This window comes from Phyllobates terribilis, unplaced genomic scaffold (assembly GCF_046119375.1).
Source record: "Phyllobates terribilis strain yellow unplaced genomic scaffold, ASM4611937v1 Scaffold_1__5_contigs__length_1240528914, whole genome shotgun sequence".
Classification (NCBI taxonomy): Eukaryota; Metazoa; Chordata; class Amphibia; order Anura; family Dendrobatidae; genus Phyllobates; species Phyllobates terribilis.
In genome coordinates this window covers 269292554-269315850 of record NW_027362761.1, presented here as the reverse complement: position 1 = coordinate 269315850, position 23297 = coordinate 269292554, and the positions used below count along the sequence as shown (strand labels likewise).

General features: G+C 45.3%; 1 protein-coding gene across 2 annotated transcripts; it reads left to right on the top strand.

The window, feature by feature from the left end:
- Window positions 1–467: 467 nt before the first annotated feature.
- Window positions 468–22758, top strand: LOC141166838 (uncharacterized). 2 transcript variants are annotated; one of them, XM_073653935.1, is made up of 2 exons: window positions 468–760; window positions 22288–22758. In XM_073653935.1, the coding sequence occupies exons 1-2, from the start codon at window positions 569–571 to the stop codon at window positions 22741–22743; spliced, it is 648 nt and encodes a 215-aa protein (XP_073510036.1). In that variant the 5' UTR covers window positions 468–568; the 3' UTR covers window positions 22744–22758. The 2 variants fall into 2 exon arrangements, with proteins under 2 accessions (XP_073510036.1, XP_073510046.1); XM_073653945.1 differs by lacking the exon at window positions 22288–22758 and adding an exon at window positions 12699–13184 and having other exon boundaries at window positions 496–760.
- Window positions 22759–23297: the final 539 nt, after the last annotated feature.

Sequence of the window (23297 nt, the reverse complement as noted above, 5' to 3'; positions counted from 1 at the left end):
GTGGGGGAGGGGAGACTGATAAGTCTCCTGCTCCTGCGGCCGTGCTGCCCTATGGTGTCCTCCCCCATCACCCTCTGTTATCATCTGATGTACATGAGTTTCCCCTAGAAGAGGACGGTGGAGGAAGTAGGAGAGACATTTGTAAAATAAAAATATTCCAACTTGAGAGTCCTCTGATATAAAGATTCTGCACTATCACCACATGGGGGCAGGAGACCTCCCAAACCACAGCTCTGCGCACACTGCCACAACCAACATGTCCGCCTCTGAGAACGACGTAACGTGCGCTGCAGAGGGCAGTTCTAATTAGGACCCAAAGAACGCCTGGTCCTGCGTCTCCCTGGAGACAAGACTGTCCTTAATGCCTGCACTAAAAATAACATTTTCTGTAGACAATATATAATTACAATACACGTATAGACTCTGGTGCAAGGGTCTCTTGTATATAAGGGGTGTCTTGTCAGTGAATGCACGTCCATTGCTGGTTATTAATAGCGATCCTCTAGACAGGAGTTACCGCGGACACCTGCCCGCCCAGCAACGTTGTGAATTCGCAGTAAAGAGCACGATGGCGGCTGCTGGACGCGGAAAGGAGAAACTAGAAACCCCGGAGCTCGGGGGAGAGGAGGAAGGAGAAGAGGAAATGGAATCAGACGAAGAAGAGCAGGAAGGTGGCTCACCTGAGGGAACCGGACAGTCCTCCTCAGAGGAGGAAGACGAGAGAGAAAATGAAGCAGAAATTCAGAGACTGGAAGAGCAGGTGATTGTGGGGAGCAAGAGGAATCCAGTATATCGGGGTGTTCTGTATACATGGAGGGTGGGATCCAGTATATCGGGGTGTCCTGTATATATGGAGGGTGGGATCCAGTATATCGGGGTGTCCTGTATATATGGAGGGTGGGATTCAGTATATCGGGGCGTTCTGTATATATGGAGGATGGGATCCAGTATATCGGGGTGTCCTGTATATATGGAGGGTGGGATTCAGTATATCGGGGCGTTCTGTATATATGGAGGGTGGGATCCAGTATATCGGGGTGTCCTGTATATATGGAGGGTGGGATCCAGTATATCGGGGTGTCCTGTATATATGGAGGGTGGGATTCAGTATATCGGGGCGTTCTGTATATATGGAGGGTGGGATCCAGTATATCAGGGTGTCCTGTATATATGGAGGGTGGGATCCAGTATATCGGGGCGTTCTGCATACATGGAGGGTGGGATCCAGTATATCGGGGCGTTCTGCATACATGGAGGATGGTGTCCTATATTAACAGTAGTCTCACTTGAATATACAGTTGATATTACTAAATGTGTAAATATATACACAGACATGTCCGTGCAGACAATAAGTGGGGGTTAGGTCACTTGTCTTTTTCTGCGACCAGTGTCATGCAGTCCTATGTAATATTGGTGATAGACACTCTTGATTATATCCCTGTGTTACCTGCTGGATTGCACATAGTAAGGTTGATAAAATGTTCCTTTTCCTGGACTGCAGTTCCTGTCGTTGATTTAATCTTTTCTTCATACTACAGTACTGTGCAAAAGTTTTAAGCAGATGTGGAAAAAAATGCTGCAAAGTAAAAATGCTTACAGAGATAGAAATGTTAAAATACATATAATTTTTTTTTTTATGAATTACCAAAATGCAAATTTAATGAACAAAAGAGAAATCTAAAGCAAATCAATATTTGGTGTGACCCTTTTACCTTCAAAACGCCATTAATTCTTCTATGTACACTTGCACAGCATTTTTGAAGGAACTCTGCATAGAGATTGTTCTAAGCATCTTGGAGAACTAATCACAGATCTGTAGACATAGGCTTGTGCAAATCCTTCTGTCTCCTTATGTAATCCAAGACGACTTGATCATGTTGAGATCAGAGGTCTAAGGCTATGTGCCCACGTAGCGTTTTTGCTGCGTTTTTATGGCCGCGAAAACGCTTGTAAAACCGTCTGCCATGCAAAGCAATGTGAATTCGGATGTGCTGTGCACATGATGCGCTAATTAGTGCGCCGAATTCGCATTGCGTTGCAAAACGCAGCATGACCATTTCTACCGCGATTACGCTGCAAATTCGCGGCCATTGAGGAACATTGAAACGCAGCAAACCCGCAGGTATATGTGGATTTGCTGCATTTCAATTAAATTCAATGGCCGCGAATTTGCAGCGTAATCGCGGTGCGTGTGGTACCCAGGATGAAGAGGAGACTACAACTCCTCTTCATCCCGGCTACCACGCGGTGAACAAAAGAAATAAAAAAGTTAAAAAAAAAAAAAAACTGTATACTCACCTCTCCGGTCTCCTCCCAACTGCGTCCTCTCTCCTCAGCGTCCCACGGTGTACTTGCGGTGACTTCATTTAGTCAGCTGATTGTCACGCAAGCGTGATGGTCGCATGACCTTCAGCTGACTAAATGAAGTCACTGCAAGTACACCGCGGGACGCCGAGGAGAGCGGATCGCCGCCGGGAGGAGACTGGAGAGGTGAGTATGGCAAAAACGCTCTGCATCAAATCTACTACGTGAGCACAGCCTGAGGAGGCCATATCACAAATTCCAGACTCCTTGTTCTACTTCATACAGGAGATACTTCTTAATGACATTGGCTGTACGTTGGGGGTTATTGTCCTTCAGAATAATGATGGATAAGTATTTTCATGTATTTCTCAACATTGTGGACAACATTAATCCTGACCAATTCGCCAACTCCATCTAGTGAAATGCAGCCACCTACTTGCAGGGAACCTCCCCCATGTCCCACTGTTAGGCTGTGCGCCCACTATGCATTTTTTAAGCGTTTCCACAGTGTAATTTCTGCCGCGGAAACGCTTAAAAAAAGCTTGGTGATAGGTCTGCAATGGTCCCCAATGATAATGCGCAAAAATTATCATTGCAGAAAAATCCACAGCACGTCCATTAACCCCTTAACAACATTAGACGTACTAATACGCGTTTGTGCCCTGGGACTTAAGAGCCAGACCCGTATTAGTACGTCATGGCGATCGCGCGCACACACAGGCTGTGCGGGCGTGATCGCCGCCAGGTGTCAGCTGATGGTACCGGGTGTCAGCTGTGACAATGTGCAGGGAGCGGTCCTGCACCGCTCCCAGCACATTAACCCCTGCGCAGCATTGCGGTGGCTTCCAGCGCTGTCTGCCGTGGCTTCCTGGATGTTGCCATGACGACCCGATGTCGTCATGACAACATCCGGGTCACCAGACAGCAGGAAGATTTTTTGGACATGCGCAGTGCATCTCCAAACAATCTTCTCCCTCTCCAGCGCTGACAGCCTGCATGGCACAGGGATGGTGCTGCATTCCTGTGCCATGCAGGCGATCAGAGAAAAAAAGTGAAAGTCCCATAGTGGGACAAAGTAATAAAGTATAAAAACATCAGAAAGTGTGTGTGTGTGGGGGGGGGGGGGAATTGTAAAAATATTTAAAAAAATAATCCACCAAAAATAAAAATATAATGTACCCATCAATAAATATTATTCTAAAAAAAACAAACAAAAAAAACAATAAAAGTACACATTTGGTATCGCCGCATCCGGAACAACCTGACCTATAAAACTGTCCCACTAGTTAACCCCTTCAGTGAACACGGTAAAAAAAAAAACAATGCTTTATCACCATACCGCCAAACAAAAAATGGAATAACACACGATCAAAAAGACAAATATAAATAAAAATGGTACCGCTGAAAACGTCATCTCGTCCCGCAAAAAACAAGCCGCCATACAGCTTCATCAGCCGAAAAATAAAAAAGTTATAGCTCTCAGAATAAAGCTATGCTAAAAATATTTTTTTCTATAAAATTGCTTTTATGTAAAAGTGCAAAACATAGAAATACGATATAAATGTGATACCGCTGTAAACGTACTGACCCGAAGAATAAAGCTGCCTTATCAATTTTACCACACGCGGAACAGAAAAAAAAAATTCCTGATTTGTTGGTTTTTGTTTATTCTGCCTCCCAAAAATCGGAATAGAAAGCGATCAAAAAAAATGTCACGTGCTTGAAAATGGCACCAATAACAACGTCAACTCATCCTGCAAAAAACAAGCCATCACATGACTGTCTGCCAAAATCTGGAAAAATTATAGCTCGCAAAAAACTAGATTTTACAAAAAATGCGTCTTTTAGTGTGTGACAGCTGTCAGTCATAAAAACCCCATATGATTCTGGTATCGCTGTCGTCTCACCGACCCGAAGAATAAGGTCGTCTAATCACTTATACCGCATGAGGAACGGCGTAAAAAATAAACTCTCAGGTTAGGGTTGGGGTTAGGGTTGTGATGGGGTTGGGATTTTTTTCAAAAGTAAGAAAAAAAGATGACAATATGGCGACAAGTGTTGAACGCAAGTGCTCGCTACTTGAGTTTGCATCGGGTGCTCTGGTATGCATTGAGTATCGCGGATATTTAAGTGACATGCTTGAGTCTCCGCCCCACATGCTTCACGGCCCAAAATTTGCGGGGATTGCCTGCCATGCACGAGCGATCCCCCGCATGGTTTTTTTTGGGTGTCTAATAACCGTGAAACATCCGGGCGGGGACTCGCGCAGTACGTGGTGCATACCTGAGTACCCGATGCAAACTCAAGTGGCGAGCACTGGCGCTCAAGACTAATGACAACTTATTCAATATGATGACCTAATGTTATCAAATTCTGTGTCGTACCTCTGGGTTCAAAATGTTCACTATACACCTTAATAAAATCCTTGAGGGGTATAGTTTCCAAAATGGGGTCATTTGTGGGGGGAGCTCCACTGTTTAGGCACATCAGGGGCTCTCCAAACGCGACATGGTGTCCGCTAACAAATTGAATGGAAAATCGGCTCAAATTGTTAGCGGACGCCATGTTGCGTTTGGAGAGGCCCTGTGTGACTAAACATTGGAGCTCCCCCAACAAGTGACCCCATTTTGGAAACTAGACCCCCCAAGGCACATATCTAGATGCATAGTGAGCACTTGGAACCCCCAGGTGCTTCACAAATTGATTCGTAAAAATGAAAAAGTGAAAAAAAAAAAACACTTTCATTTTTACGAATCAATTTGTGAAGCACCTGGGGGTTCCAGGTGCTCATTATGTATCTAGATAGGTGCCTTGGGGGGTATAGTTTCCAAAATGGGGTCACTTGTGAGGGGAGCTCCAATGTTTGGGCACACAGGGACTCTCCAAATGCATCATGGTGTCCGCTAACAAATTGAATGGAAAATCGTCTCAAATTGTTAGCGGACACCTCTGCTCACCTAGACACCTAATTCCCCGAAGCCATCGATCTCCTGTAATAAAAAAATAAAATAACAAGAAGATCTCCAGTTTACAGCGGCCACATAAAATGTGACCATTCTAAACGAGCGCCGTTAAGCGTCCCCGTCATTGCGTCAGCTAGTTCACCGGAGTTCAGCTAGCGCTGCTTCGGGGAGCTCATTTACGGCCCCGCTGACCGTGAGAAATTCCCACGGTACAGCAGGGCCGTAAAGGAGGCCACCGGAGCTGCGCTAATGCACTCCGGTGACCTCATTCTGCGGCTCACACTGCCGGGAGCGGACATGTTCCCGGCAGTGTGAGCATACAGCAGGCATGCACAGCTGTCACATCTCCAGATGGATATGAGGAGGGGGGGGTTGTTTGCATGTATACACATGCGTACATATCTGCATAGCTTTGTGTGTGTGTATGTGTAATATATTACAAACACCAAAATCATCAATGGAAATCAAGTTTATTAACCAATGGAGGCCTGGATTTGGAGTCGCCCCCAAAATTAAAGTGGAAAAACACACTACAGGCTGATCCAACTTTGATGTAATGTCCTTAAAACAAGTCCAAAAAGTCAGTATTGTGTGTGACCTCCACTTGCCTGTATGACCTCCCTACAACGCCTGGGCATGCTCCTGATGAGGTTGCGGATGGTCTCCTGTGGGATCTCCTCCCAGACCTGGACTAAAGCATCCGCCAACTCCTGGACAGTCTGTGGTGCAACGTGACGTTGGTGGATGGAGCGAGACATGATGTCCCAGATGTGCTCAATCGGATTCAGGTCTGGGGAACGGGTGGGCCAGTCCATAGCTTCAATGCCTTCATCTTGCAGGAACTGCTGACACACTCCAGCCACATGAGGTCTGGCATTGTCCTGCATTAGGAGGAACCCAGGGCCAACCGCACCAGCATATGGTCTCACAAGGGGTCTGAGGATCTCATCTTGGTACCCAATGGCAGTCAGGCTACCTCTGGCAAGCACACGGAGGGCTGTGCGGCCCTCCAAAGAAATGCCACCCCACTGCCAAACCGGTCATGCTGAAGGATGTTGCAGGCAGCAGATCGCTTTCCACGGCGTCTCCAGACTGTCTCCAGACTGTCACATCTGTCACATGTGCTCAATGTGAACCTGCTTTCATCTGCAAAGACCACAGGGAGCCAGTGGCGACTTTGCCAATCCTGGTGTTCTGTGGTAAATGCCAAGCGTCCTGCACGATGTTGGGCTGTGATCACAACCCCCATCTGTGGACGTTGGGCCCTCATACCACCCTCATGGAATCGGTTTCTAACAGTTTGTGCAGACACATGCACATTTATGGCCTGCTGGAGGTCATTTTGCAGGGCTCTGGCAGTGCTCCTCCTGTTCCTCCTTGCACAAAGGCGGAGGTAGCGGTTCTGCTGCTGGGTTGTTGCCCTCCTACGGCCCCCTCCACGTCTCCTGGTGTACTGGCCTGTCTCCTGGTAGCTCCTCCAGCCTCTGGACACTACACTGACAGACACCGCAAACCTTCTTGCCACAGCTCGCATTGATGTGCCATTCTGGATGAGCTGCACTACCTGAGCAACTTCTGTGGATTGTAGAGTCCTTCTCATGCTACCACAAGTGTGAAAGCACAACCAACGTTCTGGCTGATGTTTTGGTCACTTTTGAAAGCATTGGTACTGAGATGTGGTCTGTGGTCCCCACCTGCAGCACCACTCCTTTATTGAGTGTATCTTGATAATTGCCAATAATTTCCATCTATTGTCTAATCCATTTGCACAACAGCATGTGAAATTGATTGTCAATCAGTGTTGCTTCCTAAAGGCCCCGTCACACTAAGCGACGCTACAGCGATTCCAACAACGATACGACCTGTCAGGGATTGTTGCTGCGTCGCTATGTGGTCGCTGGTGAGATGTCAAACAGTCAGATCTTCCCAACGACGCTGCAATGATACGGCGACCCGTAGCGACCTGTATAACTATGTCGGCGCTCGTTGGGACCCTGTCACATAGCAGCTACTCTGACGATTCAGACCTCGATGAGGGACGTACTGTGTGACGCTGTAGTCACACATGTAATAAACAATCCTGGCACACAAATTAGGAAGACAAGAAAATGATGTGCAAAAAAAAAAAGATTCTTTTATTGATTAGATCCAAGAAAAATATCCGACGATCGTTTCAATCATAACATGATTTTCATCAGGGACAAGGATCTACAGTCATGGCCAAAAGTTTTGAGAATGACACCAAAATTATATTTTCACATGATCTGCTGGCCTCTGGTTTTTATTAGTGTTTGTCTGATGTTTATATCACATACAGAAATATAATATCAATCATATTATGAGTACCAATAGGTTATATTGACAGTTAGAATGAGTTAATGCAGCAAGTCAATATTTGCAGTGTTGCCCCTTCTTCTTCAAGACCTCTGTAATTCTCCCTGGCATGCTCTCAATCAACTTTTGGACCAAATCCTGACTGATAGCAGTCCATTCTTGCATAATCAATGCTTGCATTTTGCCAGAATTTGTTGGTTTTTGTTTGTCCACCCGTCTCTTGATGATTGACCACAAGTTCTCAATGGGATTAAGATCTGGGGAGTTTCCAGGCCATGGACCCAAAATCTCTATGTTTTGTTCCATGAGCCATTTAGTTATCACCTTTGCTTTATGGCAAGGTGCTCCATCATGCTGGAAAAGGCATTGTTGGGCGCCAAACTGCTCTTGGATGGTTGGGAGAAGTTGGTCTTGGAGGACATTCTGGTACCATTCTTTATTCATGGCTGTGTTTTTAGGCAAGACTGTGAGTGAGCCGATTCCCTTGGCTGAGAAGCAACCCCACACATGAATGGTTTCAGGATGCTTTACAGTTGGCATGAGACAAGAGTGGTGGTAGCGCTCACCTCTTCTTCTCTGAATAAACTGTTTTCCAGATGTCCCAAACAATTGAAAAGGGGATTCATCAGAGAAAATGACTTTGCCCCAGTCCTCAGCAGTCCACTCCCTGTACCTTTTGCAGAATATCAGTCAGTCCCTGATGTTTTTTCTGGAGAGAAGTGGCTTCTTTGCTGCCCTCCTTGAAACCAGCCCTTGCTCAAAGAGTCTCCGCCTCACAGTGCGTGCAGAAGCACTCACACCAGCCTGCTGCCATTCCTGAGCAAGCTCGGCACTGCTGGTAGTCCGATCCCACAGCTGAAACAGTTTTAAGATACGGTCCTGGCGCTTGCTGGTCTTTCTTGGGCGCCCTGGAGCCTTTTTGACAACAATGGAAGCTCTCTCCTTGAAGTTCTTGATGATGCGATAGATTGTTGACTGAGGTGCAATCTTTGTAGCTGCGATACTCTTCCCTGTTAGGCCATTTTTATGCAGTGCAATGATGGCTGCACGTGTTTCTTTAGAGATAACCATGGTTAACTGAAGAGAAACAATGATACCAAGAACCAGCCTCCTTTTAAAGTGTCCAGTGATGTCATTCTTACTTAATCATGACTGATTGATCGCCAGCCCTGTCCTCATCAACACCCACACCTGTGTTAATGGATCAATCACTAAAACAATGTTAGCTTCTCCTTTTAAGGCAGGACTGCAATGATGTTGAAATATGTTTTGGGGGTTAAAGTTCATTTTCTTGGCAAATATTGACTTTGCAAGTACAGTAATTGCTGTTAAGCTGATCACTCTTTGACATTCAGGAGTATATGCAAATTGCCATTACAAAAAATGAAGCAGTAAACTTTGGAAAAATTACTATTTGTCTCATTCTCAATACTTTTGGCCATGACTGTACATAGAAAACAATATCATATTTCTTGACATGTACAGACATAATTTCACAACAGAATAAATGAACAGTTGAAAAAGAGACACTGTACTACTGTTAGGGTATGTGCACACGATGCAGAAATAAAGCAGAAAATTTCTGCATCTCCCTGGCAGAAAAAACACATGCAGATTGTGCATGCGTTTTTCCTGCGGAATACATGCGGATTCACATGCGTTTCCGCATGTGGATTGACGAGCGCATTCCAGGCGATTTTAGCATCACCTGGAAAGTGCTTGACAACTAGGTCACACTATATAAATCCATGCAGCCGACATGGATTTATATAGTGTGACCCGAGAGAGTGTATATACTTACCTCCGTTGGCCCGCGCTGTCCTGCTCAATCCATTCTCCCTCGCCGGCAACTTTGAATTGAAAGACCTGCCGACGTCGGCGTCACGTGACCCGTCACATGACTCTGACGTCAGCGCAGGTCCTACAACTCACTGCAAGTGCCGGAAACCAAGAAGGAGCGGTGCTCGGGCCGACAGAAGGTAAGAATACATTTATTTTTTATTTTATTCTTTTTTTACAGCTTTTTTTAATGGTACCTGGGTGTGGATGAGACTCTCCTCTCCTCCACACCCGGGTACCATCCACACATTAGAACGCGCCAATTACGCAAGTACAGATGCAGTCTTGCGGAATTGGCGCGTTCTAATGCAAGTCAATGGCGGCAAAAACGCCGCGTTTCCGCAAAATTAATTGACATGCTGCGGATTTTTGAGCGCAGCGTTTACGCTGCGGAAAAATCCGCATCATGGGCACAGCTCATGCGGATTTCAATTGGGGAACATTGCTGCCCTTCTACCATGCGTTTTTAATGCGTTTCCGCAACTGCAAAAACGCCGCGGAAACGCATTAAATACGCATCGTGTGAACTCAGCCTTTTGCTTGTTAACGTGCTGTAAGGCATGAGAAAGAGAAAATAAAAAACAGACGAAATTTATACCTCAAATCAAGCGTGTTCAGGAAAAGCCATTAGTGTAGCTCAATAGGACAACCCACATTTGGGTCCTATAATCAAAGAATAAGAATATGCAGTGATCATTTCAATCGTATTGAAAGAAAATGGTAAGGGGTAATGGGTAATTACCTGATAGCCCGGTAAGGTAAGCCTAATAGGGCTCTAGTTCATTGCACGTAAGTATTCTCAGAATGCTATATGGCATATAGTCCGTCTAGGAATTTGGGGAGAATCACAATATATGGAAAAAGCAAACCTGTGCATATAGGCGGTACTATTTGAATAGGAACAGTGTTCCGTTATACCCAAGCATGGAGTATGCAGTAGATATCGGGCTGCAGGAAGAGGGGGAAAAAAGGACGGTGGTGATCCGTATTTACAAGATACAAATGCTCAAAATCTGCGTTCAGAATGAGGGGACCACTCCTGCCTACCTTGGTTGGGTATGCAGACCGTCACGCCGTCAGGTGTGCTGTGACTACCGCACATCGCGGTTAAATACGCTGCACCAGTGAAAGGAGGAAGTGGAGAGAGTGCGTAACTTCCGGTTTCCGGTGTGTGGAACGCAAACCGGCGCATGCGCAGAACCGTTATAGGTGAAAACTATAGGCAACATAGGAGAGCACCACCGTCCTTTTTTTCCCTCTCCCTGCTGCCCGATATCTACTGCATACTCCATGCTTGGGGATAACGGAACACTGTTCCTATTCAGATAGTACCGCCTATATGCACAGGTTTGCCTTTTCCATACATTGTGATTCTCCCCAAATTCCTAGACTGACTATATGCCATATAGCATTCAGAGAATACTTACGTGCAATGAACTAGAGCCCTATTAGGCTTACCTTACCGGGCTATCAGGTAATTACCCATTACCCCTTACCATTTTCTTTCAATACGATTGAAATGATCACTGCATATTCTTATTCTTTGATTATAGGACCCAAATGTGGGTTGTCCTATTGAGCTACACTAATGGCTTTTCCTGAACACGCTTGATTTGAGGTATAAATTTCGGATGTTTATTTTCTTTCTCATGCCTTACAGCACGTTAACAAGCATAACAGTAGTACAGTGTCTCTTTTTCAACTGTTCGTTTATTCTTTTGTGAAATTATGTCTGTACATGTCATGAAATATGATATTGTTTTCTATGTAGATCCTTGTCCCTGATGAAAATCATGTTATGATTGAAACGATCGTCGGATATTTTTCTTGGATCTAATCAATAAAAGAATCTTCTTTTTTGCACATCATTTTCTTGTCTTCCTAATTTGTGTGCCGGGATTATTTAATACATATTGGACTTTTTTCCCTGAGCACCAGTACATTATCGGTTCAGCACAGCTTTATCTTTAATTATCGGCTGTAGTCACACAGACGTGCATTTGCGTTGCCTTTTCCGCGCCCCCTCAGCTCCGATTGGTGGTCGCTACTGCATTCTGATTGGCGACCTTAAGAAGGCAACATAGTAGCGCTTCCGTCCTTTGTTCCTGACCGCGTGCTGGTTTGCAGATCGTAGTAGAGTTCTCCGGACTGCAACTCCACATCGATTTATCTATTCTTCAACTGTTCTTCTGACACCTATACTCTGTCTGCACGGTAGGTATTGTTTGGGGTCTCAAATGCGTTTCCATTTTTACTTAATTTATAGGACACCTACCAATTATCTGCTATCGTTTCTCTGGAGGGAGGGCTTGGCTTGTATCTGTGTACATATGCTTTTGCATGGGCAGCCATTTTAGGGGGTCTCGTGTGCGCACATCTAACAAACAGTAGTGCGGTTCAAACGGTATTTTTTACTTTTTTAAAATGTTCCATGTATGCTATTCTTTATTTCAAATGTCTTAAAATAGCGAGGAATTTGGTCGTGAATTGATTGAGATGTATCGGGCCCTGCCCTGCTTTTGGCAGATTAAATCGGCCGAGTACAGCAATAGAAATAAAAAAAAAAAGGGAGGCATATGAGAAACTGGTTGCTCTCTTTAAGCAGCATAATCCCTGCGAGAAGGTGGATGACAGCGTTGTTAGAAAAAAGATTCAGGGTCTACGCACCGCCTATAAAAAAAAAAAAAAAAAAATAAAAAAATAAAAAAAAAAAAGGTCAACAAGGTGGAGAAGTCAAGGAAGTCTGGTGCTGGCACAGATGAGGTTTATGTGCCCTCGTTATGGTATTTTGACTTCCTTGGCTTCACCCATGACCAGGAGCTACCTCGGACAATGGTATCTTCGATGCAGCTGACCCTGGAACAAGACCCTGAGATCCCGACTGACTCCCCTGTTGGAGATATAAGTACCTTCTTTGCTTCCCTGTAAATAGCATTTAAACTTTGTATTTACATGCCATAGTTGAATAGAAAATATTAACTAAGGTTTTACCTTCTAAATTCTGCAGTTTACAAAAGTTATCCCTTCCAGTTCAGATAAGTACACACCTTTACAATTTTCGCCCCACTCAGTTCTCATACCGTTAAATGCCATTTCATATCCTATACTGCTAGGGCCTCCCCTCACATTTGTTTCCAGTGCACTTTTACCCATGCTGGTCATGATATATCCAATGCCAACACACTTCTGTGGTGTGGTGCTGGATGTTGTAAAATAATTTTTGGGTTTTGCTTTAACATTAATTGTCTGTTCCCACAGCACCGTCAGCAAGATCTGTCGACCACAAGAAGTGACGACATCCCGGGTAGTGAACCTAGTGAGGGGTCAAGTGAAGAACCTGCGCCCTCAACTGTACCTCGGCGACTAACAAATTCTCATAAAAAAAGAAAGGCCACCTTGTCGCCATCACCAGATCTCGTCTCTTTGGCAAACCAAATTTTAATGCAGCAGACCAACACCGGCATGGACAGCTTTGCAAACTTCGCTGCTGATAGACTTCGGAAGCTGGATGACAGACAGAGGATCCATGCCGAAAGGGTCATTTTTGAGACCTTATGTAAAGCGGCAGCCGGTCAACTCAATGAAACGTCGATCGTAAATAGTAGGAATGTAGACAACCAATATGAAGTTGTGTAGTGATGTTTTACTTTACTTTTAGGGTTTAAGTTTAATTGTTAAGTAATTGTTAATTTAATTGTTAAAATATTTGTTTGATTGTAATAAAAATGTTTTTTTGTCTTAAAACTTGCAGCCTGCTTTACTGAATTCAGCATATAGTTATTAGCAGGCCTACTAGGCAGGGTAATTGGCTGGGTGCATCTAGATATAATGGGTGTGAGTGATGAAACACGTTGGTTTTTTTTTTTTAACAAAGCTTACACAACAGAGCATATAAACTTTAAGGCTTTTTTTTATAACAACATCAATAACACCAAAAAACAAAAAAATTAGTGGCTGCCACTCTGCTGTTGGGCTGCCACAAACCTTGCCAGCATCACTCCATGCTGTTCGACTACGTCTGTTAGTGTCCGCTGTGCCGCCATCATTCTCCTGTGTGAAGCCAGGAGGTCGTCTAATGTAGGGATTTCTACAGAGGGAATGGTAAAACTTGGCTTAAGAATAATTCTGTACATGCTTCTAATTAACAGGTACGTGTTTGTTATTTAACACTTACGGTTTTCGGTTTGCTCCGCTTCGGGTAATGACAAGCTGAGGGACCACCCGAATCCTCTGGCATCACCAGATAGGGAAATACACAACACTTCATAATACACGACAGCCCTATCCTTTCCAAGTTGTATGGACCTTATTTTATGTGCAAGAATTACCGGAAGGCAAGGCTGCACCCATGTCACGGAGTGATGCTGGCGAGCCTGCAGGTGACTCCTGCTGGGGCTCCGGGTCTGCAGGTGCTGGAAAAAAATACCTTATTACATACCTGAGGTATTGCACTGTAATTACTGTTGTAACCAATGTGCCGCCATATACTGTGCTAACCTATGTTAACGCCACTCACCACGATGGGGCAGGCTCTGTGACCGGATGCTGGCGATGTGGTCGCTGGATCTGTACCGTAGATCCGCCAGCTTCTTGCGGCTTTGGATAGTGGAGCGCTGCACCCCAAATCTTCGGGCTAGGCCCCGACTGATCATCCGCAGCACAGCCTGCTTGTGGAGGACTGGATGTCCTGGGTGTTTATTACACTCATAATCCCTGGCATCCACCTCTCTAACCAGGTACCGCACCTCTGCGTCCCCCCCCCCCCCTCCCTCCCCCCATGGTGTTGCACGTCTCCTGGCCGCCATGTTGCCGCCTCTTCAGACAAGCTAGGACGCATCAATGTCGTAAAACCTGCTCACGACGCATCAACGCCGCCCAGAGTTATTGCTTCGACGTAAGAGACGTGTGGCAGCTTATTAGAGGACGCTACTGCGTTCACGAAGGAAAAGCCCTGAATTCAGATTATCTCCCGGTCAGACCGGAGACGCTGCTGCGTTCGTCACACGGGAAGACTGGTGTGTTGGTGGTTTTATGTATGGATATATATCTATATTTTAAGATGGGTATGCATACTTGTATGTCTGTGTATACAGTGCAGACCAAAAGTTTGGACACACCTGCTCATTTAAAGATTTTTCTGTATTTTCATGACTATGAAAATTGTACATTCACACTGAAGGCATCAAAACTATGAATTAACACATGTGGAATTATATACTTAACAAAAAAGTGTGAAACAACTGAAAATATGTCTTATATTCTAGGTTCTTCAAAGTAGCCACCTTTTGCTTTGATGACTGCTTTGCACACTCTTGGCATTCTCTTGATGAGCTTCAAGAGGTAGTCACCGGAAATGGTTTTCACTTCACAGGTGTCTTGCCTTATAAATTGGGTTGGGACCATCAGTTGTGTTGTGCAGAAGTCTGGTGGATACACAGCTGACAGTACTACTGAATAGACCGTTGGCTGCTTTTCTCTTGCCATAATACGAATTCTAAGTAAAGAAAAACGAGTGGCCATCATTATTTTAAGAAATGAAGGTCAGTCAGTCCGAAAAATTTGGGCAAACTTTGAAAGTGTCCCCAAGTGCAGTTGCAAAAACCATCAAGCGCTACAAAGAAACTGGTTCACATGTGGACCGCCCCAGGAAAGGAAGACCAAAAGTCACCTCTGCTTCTGAGGATAAGTTTACCCGAGTCACCAGCCTCAGAAATCACAGGTTAACAGCAGCTCAGATTAGAGACCAGGTCAATGCCACACAGAGTTCTAGCAGCAGACACATCTCTTCAACAACTGTTAAGAGGAGACTTTGTGCAGCAGGCCTTCAAGGTAAAATAGCTGCTAGAAAACCACTGCTAAGGACAGGCAACAAGCAGAAAAGACTTGTTTGGGCTAAAGAACACAAGGAATTAGACCAGTGGAAATCTGTGCTTTGGTCTGATGAGTCCAAATTTGAGATCTTTGGTTCCAACCACCGTGTCTTTGTGCGACGCAGAAAAGGTGAACGGATGGACTCTACATGCCTGGTTCCCACCGTGAAGCATGGAGGAGGAGGTGTGATGGTGTGGGGGTGCTTTGCTGGTGACACTGTTGGGGATTTATTCAAAATTGAAGGCATACTGAACCAGTATGGCTACCACAGCATCTTGCAGCGGCATGCTATTCCATCCGGTTTGCGTTTAGTTGGACCATCATTTATTTTTCAACAGGACAATGCCCCCTAAACACACCTCCAGGCCGTGAAAGGGGCTATTTGACCAAGCAGGAGAGTGATGGGGTGCTACGCCAGATGACCTGGCCTCCACAGTCACCTGACCTGAACCCAATCGAGATGGTTTGGGGTGAGCTGGACCGCAGAGTGAAGGCAAAAGGGCCAACAAGTGCTAAGCATCTCTGGGAACTCCTTCAAGATTGTTGAAAGACCATTTCCGGTGACTACCTCTTGAAGCTCATCAAGAGAATGCCAAGAGTGTGCAAAGCAGTCATCAAAGCAAAAGGTGGCTACTTTGAAGAACCTAGAATATAAGACATATTTTCAGTTGTTTCACACTTTTTTGTTCAGTATATAATTCCACATGTGTTAATTCATAGTTTTGATGCCTTCAGTGTGAGTGTACAATTTTCATAGTCATGAAAATACAGAAAAATCTTTAAATGAGAAGGCGTGTCCAAACTTTTGGTCTGTACTGTATGTAGGTATCTGTATATGTGTGTAGATTTGTATGTATCTGAAAATGTATGTGTATATGGATGTATCTGTATACATATGAGTACACATATGTATATACGGGCCCTTGCTACTGAAAGAATGAGAAACAATGCTTTTGCAAAGTAAAACACACAGTTTATTAGACAAATCAGTACAAAAATGAAAGTAGTGTATAAATGTGAGTAGTAACCCACTATAAGTTCTGATGCTGCCAAGTAACAGCACCAGGACCGTTAAAATATTGGCAGTAGTTGTCTCGACAGGTCTTCGCATCGTGGGTGTTTCTGCCGGGGCCCAATGGTTGAAGGCCTGCAATTGCGGGATTGTTTGCGCGCCATTCACCGAGCTGCACTTCCCCATTTGTTAGGCACACAGTCCACGAAGCCAGGCGGACAGTACGCCAATGCATCGTGCCGGCGAAGGAAGTTGTGAAGCACGCAACAAGCCAAAACAACAGAGTCTATTGATTCAAGCTTTGTGTTAATAGGCGTGTGGAAAACTCTGAAGCGATTGGCCATGATACCGAAGGCATTTTCTACAACCCGACGTGCCCTTGACAAGCGGTAATTGAAAATTCTTCTTTCCTCCGTAAGACTTTTTTGAGGGAACGGTTTGATAAGATTGGGATGAAGCGGGAAGGCCTCATCACCGACAAACAAAATTAAGGTTGCCTCTAGTCTCAGAGTTGGGAGGCAAGTGAAGGTCACAGTTGTTCAAACGCTCTCCAAAATGTGTGTGCTCTAAAACACCACCATCGGAAACCCTTCCGTTCATGCCAACATCTACATTTATAAATTCGGAATTGCCGTTAACAAGGGCCATCAGGATGATGCTGAAATAGCCCTTATAATGAAAGAAATAGGATCCGCTGTTTGGTGGTTGAGCGATCCGGACATATTTCCCGTCCAAAGCCCCACTACAGTTAGAGAACTGCCAAAGCTGCTCAAAAGCGGAGGCAATCTTTTTCCATTCCTCCTCCATGTTGGGAAACTGTATGTAGCTACGTAGACTATGGAAAATCGCATTACATGTCTCCGGAATTAGAACGCTGAGCAGGGGCCTTGAAATGGCTGCAGAAAAATGCAAGTCTTGCAGTGAGCGTCCAGTGGCCAGGAATCGCAGCGTGACTGCCAATCTTTCATCTGCCGGGATGGCAGCACGCATCGCTGTATTCTTCCGTTGAATAAGTGGAGTAATTCTTTCCAGTAAATGTATGAAGGATTCCTCTGACATCCGCAGATAGTTGCGGAAATCATGAGGATTCTTCTCCTGAAGCTCTCTTACAAGTTGCATGTGGGACAAATCGGACCTCTTCTGCAGCTACTCTCTGGTCCACATGGAACGCTTTCGTTTGGAACGCCTCTCTAGCATCCGTGCCTCACCTTGACGACGAGCTTCCTCAACCAGCAATGCAGCAGACACAACAGCACACTGTGCATAGTTCATGATGGTGCAAACTGAAAAAAATAAAATGAAGATGAGAAAAGTTTCAACAAAACAATAAAGCAATTATTAAAACTGTACATGCGAAAGGTCATGGAAAACTGCATTCCATTCCGTTAGCGGGCGTGCCAGAAAACGTGCTGTATGAGTGTGTGCACACGAGACCCCCAAAAATGGCTGCCCATGCAAAAGCATATGTACACAAATAGAAGCCAAGCCCTCCCTCCCTCCAGATCAATGATAGCCGATAATTGGTAGGTGTCCTATAAATTAAGTAAAAATGGAAATGCATTTGAGACCCCAAACGTGACCTACCGCAGGCGGAGTATAGATGTCAGAAGAACCGTTGAAGAACAGATAAATCGATGTGGAGTCACAGCCTGGAGAACTCTACTACGATCTGCAAACCAGCACGCGGTCAGGAACAAAGGACGGAAGCGCTACTATGTTGCCTTCTTTTAAGGCAAGGCCGCCCAATCAGAACGCAGTAGCAACCACCAATCGGAGCTGAGGGGGTGCGGAAAAGGCAACGCAAGTGCACGCCTATGTGTCTCAGTTCTGAGTCGCCAACTAGGTCGTTGGTAAGGTGTCAAACGCACTGATGCATGCTACCCAGCGGGGCCTCAACGATCAAAAAATGGTCCAGGCCATTCTGACACGACCAGCGATCTCACAGCAGGGGCCTGGTCGCTGCTACGTGTCACACGTAGCGAGGTCGCTACTGAGGTCGCTGTTGCGTCACAAAACTTGTGACTCAGCAGCGATCTCGCTTATTGTGTCGCTGCCTTAAGTATATCTGTTGTTTAACTGTTCCCTTTATTTTTTTGAGCAGTGTGTATGTAGGTACAGTACAGACCAAAAGTTTGGAGACACCTTCTCATTTAAAGATTTTTCTGTATTTTCATGACTATGAAAATTGTACATTCAGACTGAAGGCATCAAAACTATGAATTAACACATGTGGAATTATATACTTAACAAAAAAAGTGTGAAACAACTGAAAATATGTGTTATATTCTAGGTTCTTCAAAGTAGCCACCTTTTGCTTTGATGACTGCTTTGCACACTCTTGGCATTGTCTTGATGAGCTTCAAGAGGTAGTCACCGGAAATGGTCTTCACTTCACAGGTGTGCCCTGTCAGGTTTAATAAGTGGGATTTCTCAGTTGTGTTGTGCAGAAGTCAGGTGGATACACAGCTGATAGTCTTACTGAATAGACTGTTAGCTGCTTTTTTCTTGACATAATACAAATTCTAAGTAAAGAAAAACGAGTGGCCATCATTACTTTAAGAAATTAAGGTCAGTCAGTCTGAAAAATTGGGCAAACTTTGAATGTGTCCCCAAGTGCAGTTGCAAAAACCATCAAGCGCTACAAAGAAACTGGCTCACATGAGGACCACCCCAGGAAAGGAAGACCAAAAGTCACCTCTGCTTCTGAGGATAAGTTTATCCGAGTCACCAGCCTCAGAAATCGCAGGTTAAAAGCAGCTCAGATTAGAGACCAGGTCAATGCCACACAGAGTTCTAGCAGCAGACACATCTCTACAACAACTGTTAAGAGGAGACTTTGTGCAGCTGGCCTTCATGGTAAAATAGCTGCTAGGAAACCACTGCTGAGGACAGGCAACAAGCAGAAGAGCCTTGTTTGGCCTAAAGAACACAAGGAATAGACATTAGACCAGTGGAAATCTGTGCTTTGGCCTGATGAGTCCAAATTTGAGATCTTTGGTTTGTGCGACGCAGAAAAGGTGAACGGATGGACTCTACATGCCTGGTTCCCACCGTGAAGCATGGAGGAGAAGGTGTGATGGTGTGGGGGTGCTTTGCTGGTGACACTGTTGGGGATTTATTCAAAATTGAAGGCATACTGAACCAACATGGCTATGTGGCTCCCCTGGAGGTTCGATCGCCACAGAGGTACTGCATCTCTTTCATGGGATGTGATATCTCTCCTTCGAGATAAGGATGGTGCAACTGTCAGGACCCCACCTCTACATCCAACACTACACTTCTCCCACCTGCAGGAGGGGCTAATAGGCACCAGTGTGCTGCCCCAGCCGGATAGGTGGAGAGGGGGGAACCAAAGATAGGGGGAACCATGTAGTTGGGGTGGAGTACACTCATTTAGGTTACACTTAATATTTCATATTTAATAAACAGCCATCTTGGGCTTATGGTCTTTTGATTGTGATCTCCATCACTGAACGTGGCTTTCTGTGCGAACCTGCAACTGATGGGGACATGGTCCTCGTACTCTGGCCTTGAGTCGAGGAGCGGGCAAGAGTTAACAGTGGTCTCTACGCGGTCAAGGTCCCAAGAAGGCCTGGAGCAGAGGAGTCTAGCTCCACCGCAAAAGGATCCCAGGGGGATGCAGACGGAGCGGTGTACGCCACCTGTCCTCGCTATTCTGGCCTAGTCAGAGGGATTCCGGCTGCAAGAGGGGTACCGGCCCCCGACACCTGACTTTGCTGCTTCAAGTCCTAGTCAGGAAAGCCCAGAAGGTTCAGTGGATCCCACCGGGTAACAGACGGAGCGGAGTTGCCACCCGTACCCGTGATCTGTGCATAGTCCAGAGGGAGACCTGGCCTTTTTACACACACTCTGACAGGAGAGGACTTAGTTTGAAGTCTAGGAACACTCTGGTGCGGGGTCCTGACCAAAGCACCTGAACTACTCGGAGGTTGTCGGACTCCCGGTCCTGGTGGCCGCAGCGCACCCTGCTCTATCGTGAGTAAAAACCCTGGAAGTCTACCCCTATGGCCTCCGGTCTCTTTATTTCTGCACCCCACAGCACCAGAATTTCTGACTCTCACTCCCTCCATCCGCTTCTCTGCCCTGAGGTCCTGCTCCACCTGGGGGGAGTAGCATCAACTACAGCTGCCACTACATCCCGCCTCAGAGGACTGCAGCAGCGCTGGTGGCCATCACCAGATACCACAGGTGGCGTAGTCAATAGCAACCACTCAACCCTGATAGCCCATTACTCCCCTTTTTTTATTGTGACGGCCCTGGGCACGGAACGGGTCCTGGCCACGACTGCCTCCCCAACATCTGACCTGGCTCCGAGTACCCCATTTCCCAGGGAGGGCTGCGAGCGTCACAGCTACCACAGCATCTTGCAGCGGCATGCTATTCCATCCGATTTGCATTTAGTTGGACCATCATTTATTTTTCAACAGGACAATGACCCCAAACACACCTCTAGGCTGTGTAAGGGCTATTTGACCAAGAAGGAGAGTGATGGGGTGCTACGCAAGATGACCTGGCCTCCACAGTCACCAGACCTGAACCCAATCGAGATGGTTTGGGGTGAGCTGGACCGCCGAGTGAAGGCAAAAGGGCCAACAAGTGCTAAGCATCTCTGGGAACTCCTTCAAGATTGTTAGAAGACCATTTCCTGTGACTACCTCTTGAAGCTCATCAAGAGAATGCCAAGAGTGTGCAAAGCAGTTATCAAAGCAAAAGGTGGCTACTTTGAAGAACCTAGAATATAAGGCTGAGTTCACACGATGCGTATTTAATGCGTTTCCGCGGCGTTTTTGCAGTTGCGTAAATGCCGTGGAAACGCATGAAAAACGCATGGTAGAAGGGAAGCAATGTTCCCCAATTGAAATCCGCATGTGCTGTGCCCATGATGTGGATTTTTCCGCAGCGTAAACGCTGCGGTCAAAAATCCGCAGCATGTCAATTAATTTTGCGGAAACGCTGCTCTTTTGCCGCCATTGACTTGCATTAGACCGCATGGAATCCGCATCACTGTATATGTTGATGCGCTTTTCATGCGGTCTAATGTGCGGATGGTACCCGGGTGTGGATGAGAGGACTCTCATCCAGACCCAGGTACCATTAAAAAAAAAGAATAAAATAAAAAATATATATATTCTCACCTTCTGACGGCCCGCGCAGCGCTCCTGCTTGGTTCGCGGCACTTCGGGGTTGAATGAAGAAGGACCTTCGCTGACGTCAGAGTCATGTGACGGGTCATGTGACGCTGACGTCGGAAGGTCCTAAAGTCTTCACTGCCGGTAGCCGGGACCGAGCGAAGCAGGACACCGGGGGCCATCAGAGGGTAAAGTGTATATTTATTTTTTATTTTTTGACATTCACACACTATAAATCCATGCCGGTTGCATGGATTTATATAGTGTGAAGTTGACAAGCACTTTCCAAGTGATGCTAAAATCGCCTGGGAAGCGCTTGTCAACCCGCATGCGGAAATGAAAGTGAAGACCGCTTCATTTCCGCATGTCCCTGGCAGGAAATCGCATGTACAATCCGCATGCATTTTTTCCTGCCAGAGAGATGCAGAAACGCTCAGGAAAAAATCCTGAGCATTTCTGCATCGTGTGTACATACCCTAAGACACATTTTCAGTTGTTTCACACTTTTTTGTAAAGTATATAATTTCACATGTGTTAATTCATAGTTTTGATGCCTTCAGAGTGAATGTACAATTTTCATAGTCATGAAAATACAGAAAAATCTTTAAATGAGAAGGTGTGTTCAAACTTTTGGTCTGTACTGTATATATTTATATATATATATATATATATATATATATATATATATATATATATATATATATGTATATATATATATATATTTTTTTTTTTTTTTTTTTTTTTTTTTTTTTTGCTTAATTACCCCCTTTTCGATTTTAAAGTTAATTCACTGATGTTACGTTATACATTCTAGGTGGAGAAAAATCCCGAAATATGGGACCGGGCCAGCGAAGCATACAAGGGCAAACAGCGTTTGTCACCAATCATTGAAGCCCTCACTACTCTTACCCTCAATCTTATGGACAGGGCCACCAATGAAGATGACCTTGACAAATTTGGCTTATCTATAGCAGGCCGCCTAAGATCAATGCCACGGGACAAGCAGAACCTGTATATGACAGCAGCCAACCCTCTGGTCATGGCTATTGATGGACCATCGCCTATGTCCTCAGCACCAGGCCTAATTACTGGGATCTTTAATTTGTTTAATCCCAGTGGGTCTCCACCAGCAGCTGCAACCCAGCGGTTTGGGCAGGTTGCAGCATCCCCGCCCGAACCTTGTGAGGCGACTGCAACTTGCGTTCGCCCACCAGCCCATGGAGCATCCGGTCATCGTCCTGGACCCTCTCCCAACACCAGCTTCTCATAGGACATGTTTCCAGGCTATGGCTACGACCCAGACTACCATCAATTTCACTAAAATTAGTTATACCCTGTCACCAGTTTTGGACCATAAAAAATGCAGACAGCACCTGTAGGTCGTTATATACACCATTTTTTATACAATGACCGACTGCTTTAACAAACACCTTTTCTTATAATCACCTATACCAGGCTTCAGGCGTAGGGGACTGTAAGAAAAGGTGTTTAGTTTTATATACTGAAACAACCTACAGGTGCTTCCCGTACTTTATGGCCCAAAACTGATGACAGGTCGGCCTAAGAAACTGGGTTAATGTTTGGGCATTGTAAAGTTATTGGCAATGTTTGTCCTAAAGTTAGTTTCTTGACAAGTTTTGTCATTTTTGTCTACAAAGGTTTTTGTACAGTTATATATTATAAAAATAATTATTATTTAAACTATTTGTGTTCATTTTACTTTAAGGAAAATTTCGAGTATATGTTTGGGTGGTGTTATTGAAAAAGTAGATCAGAAAAAGTGGGCCTCTGATCTGCGCTGACCTGAGCGCAGGTCAGGGGACC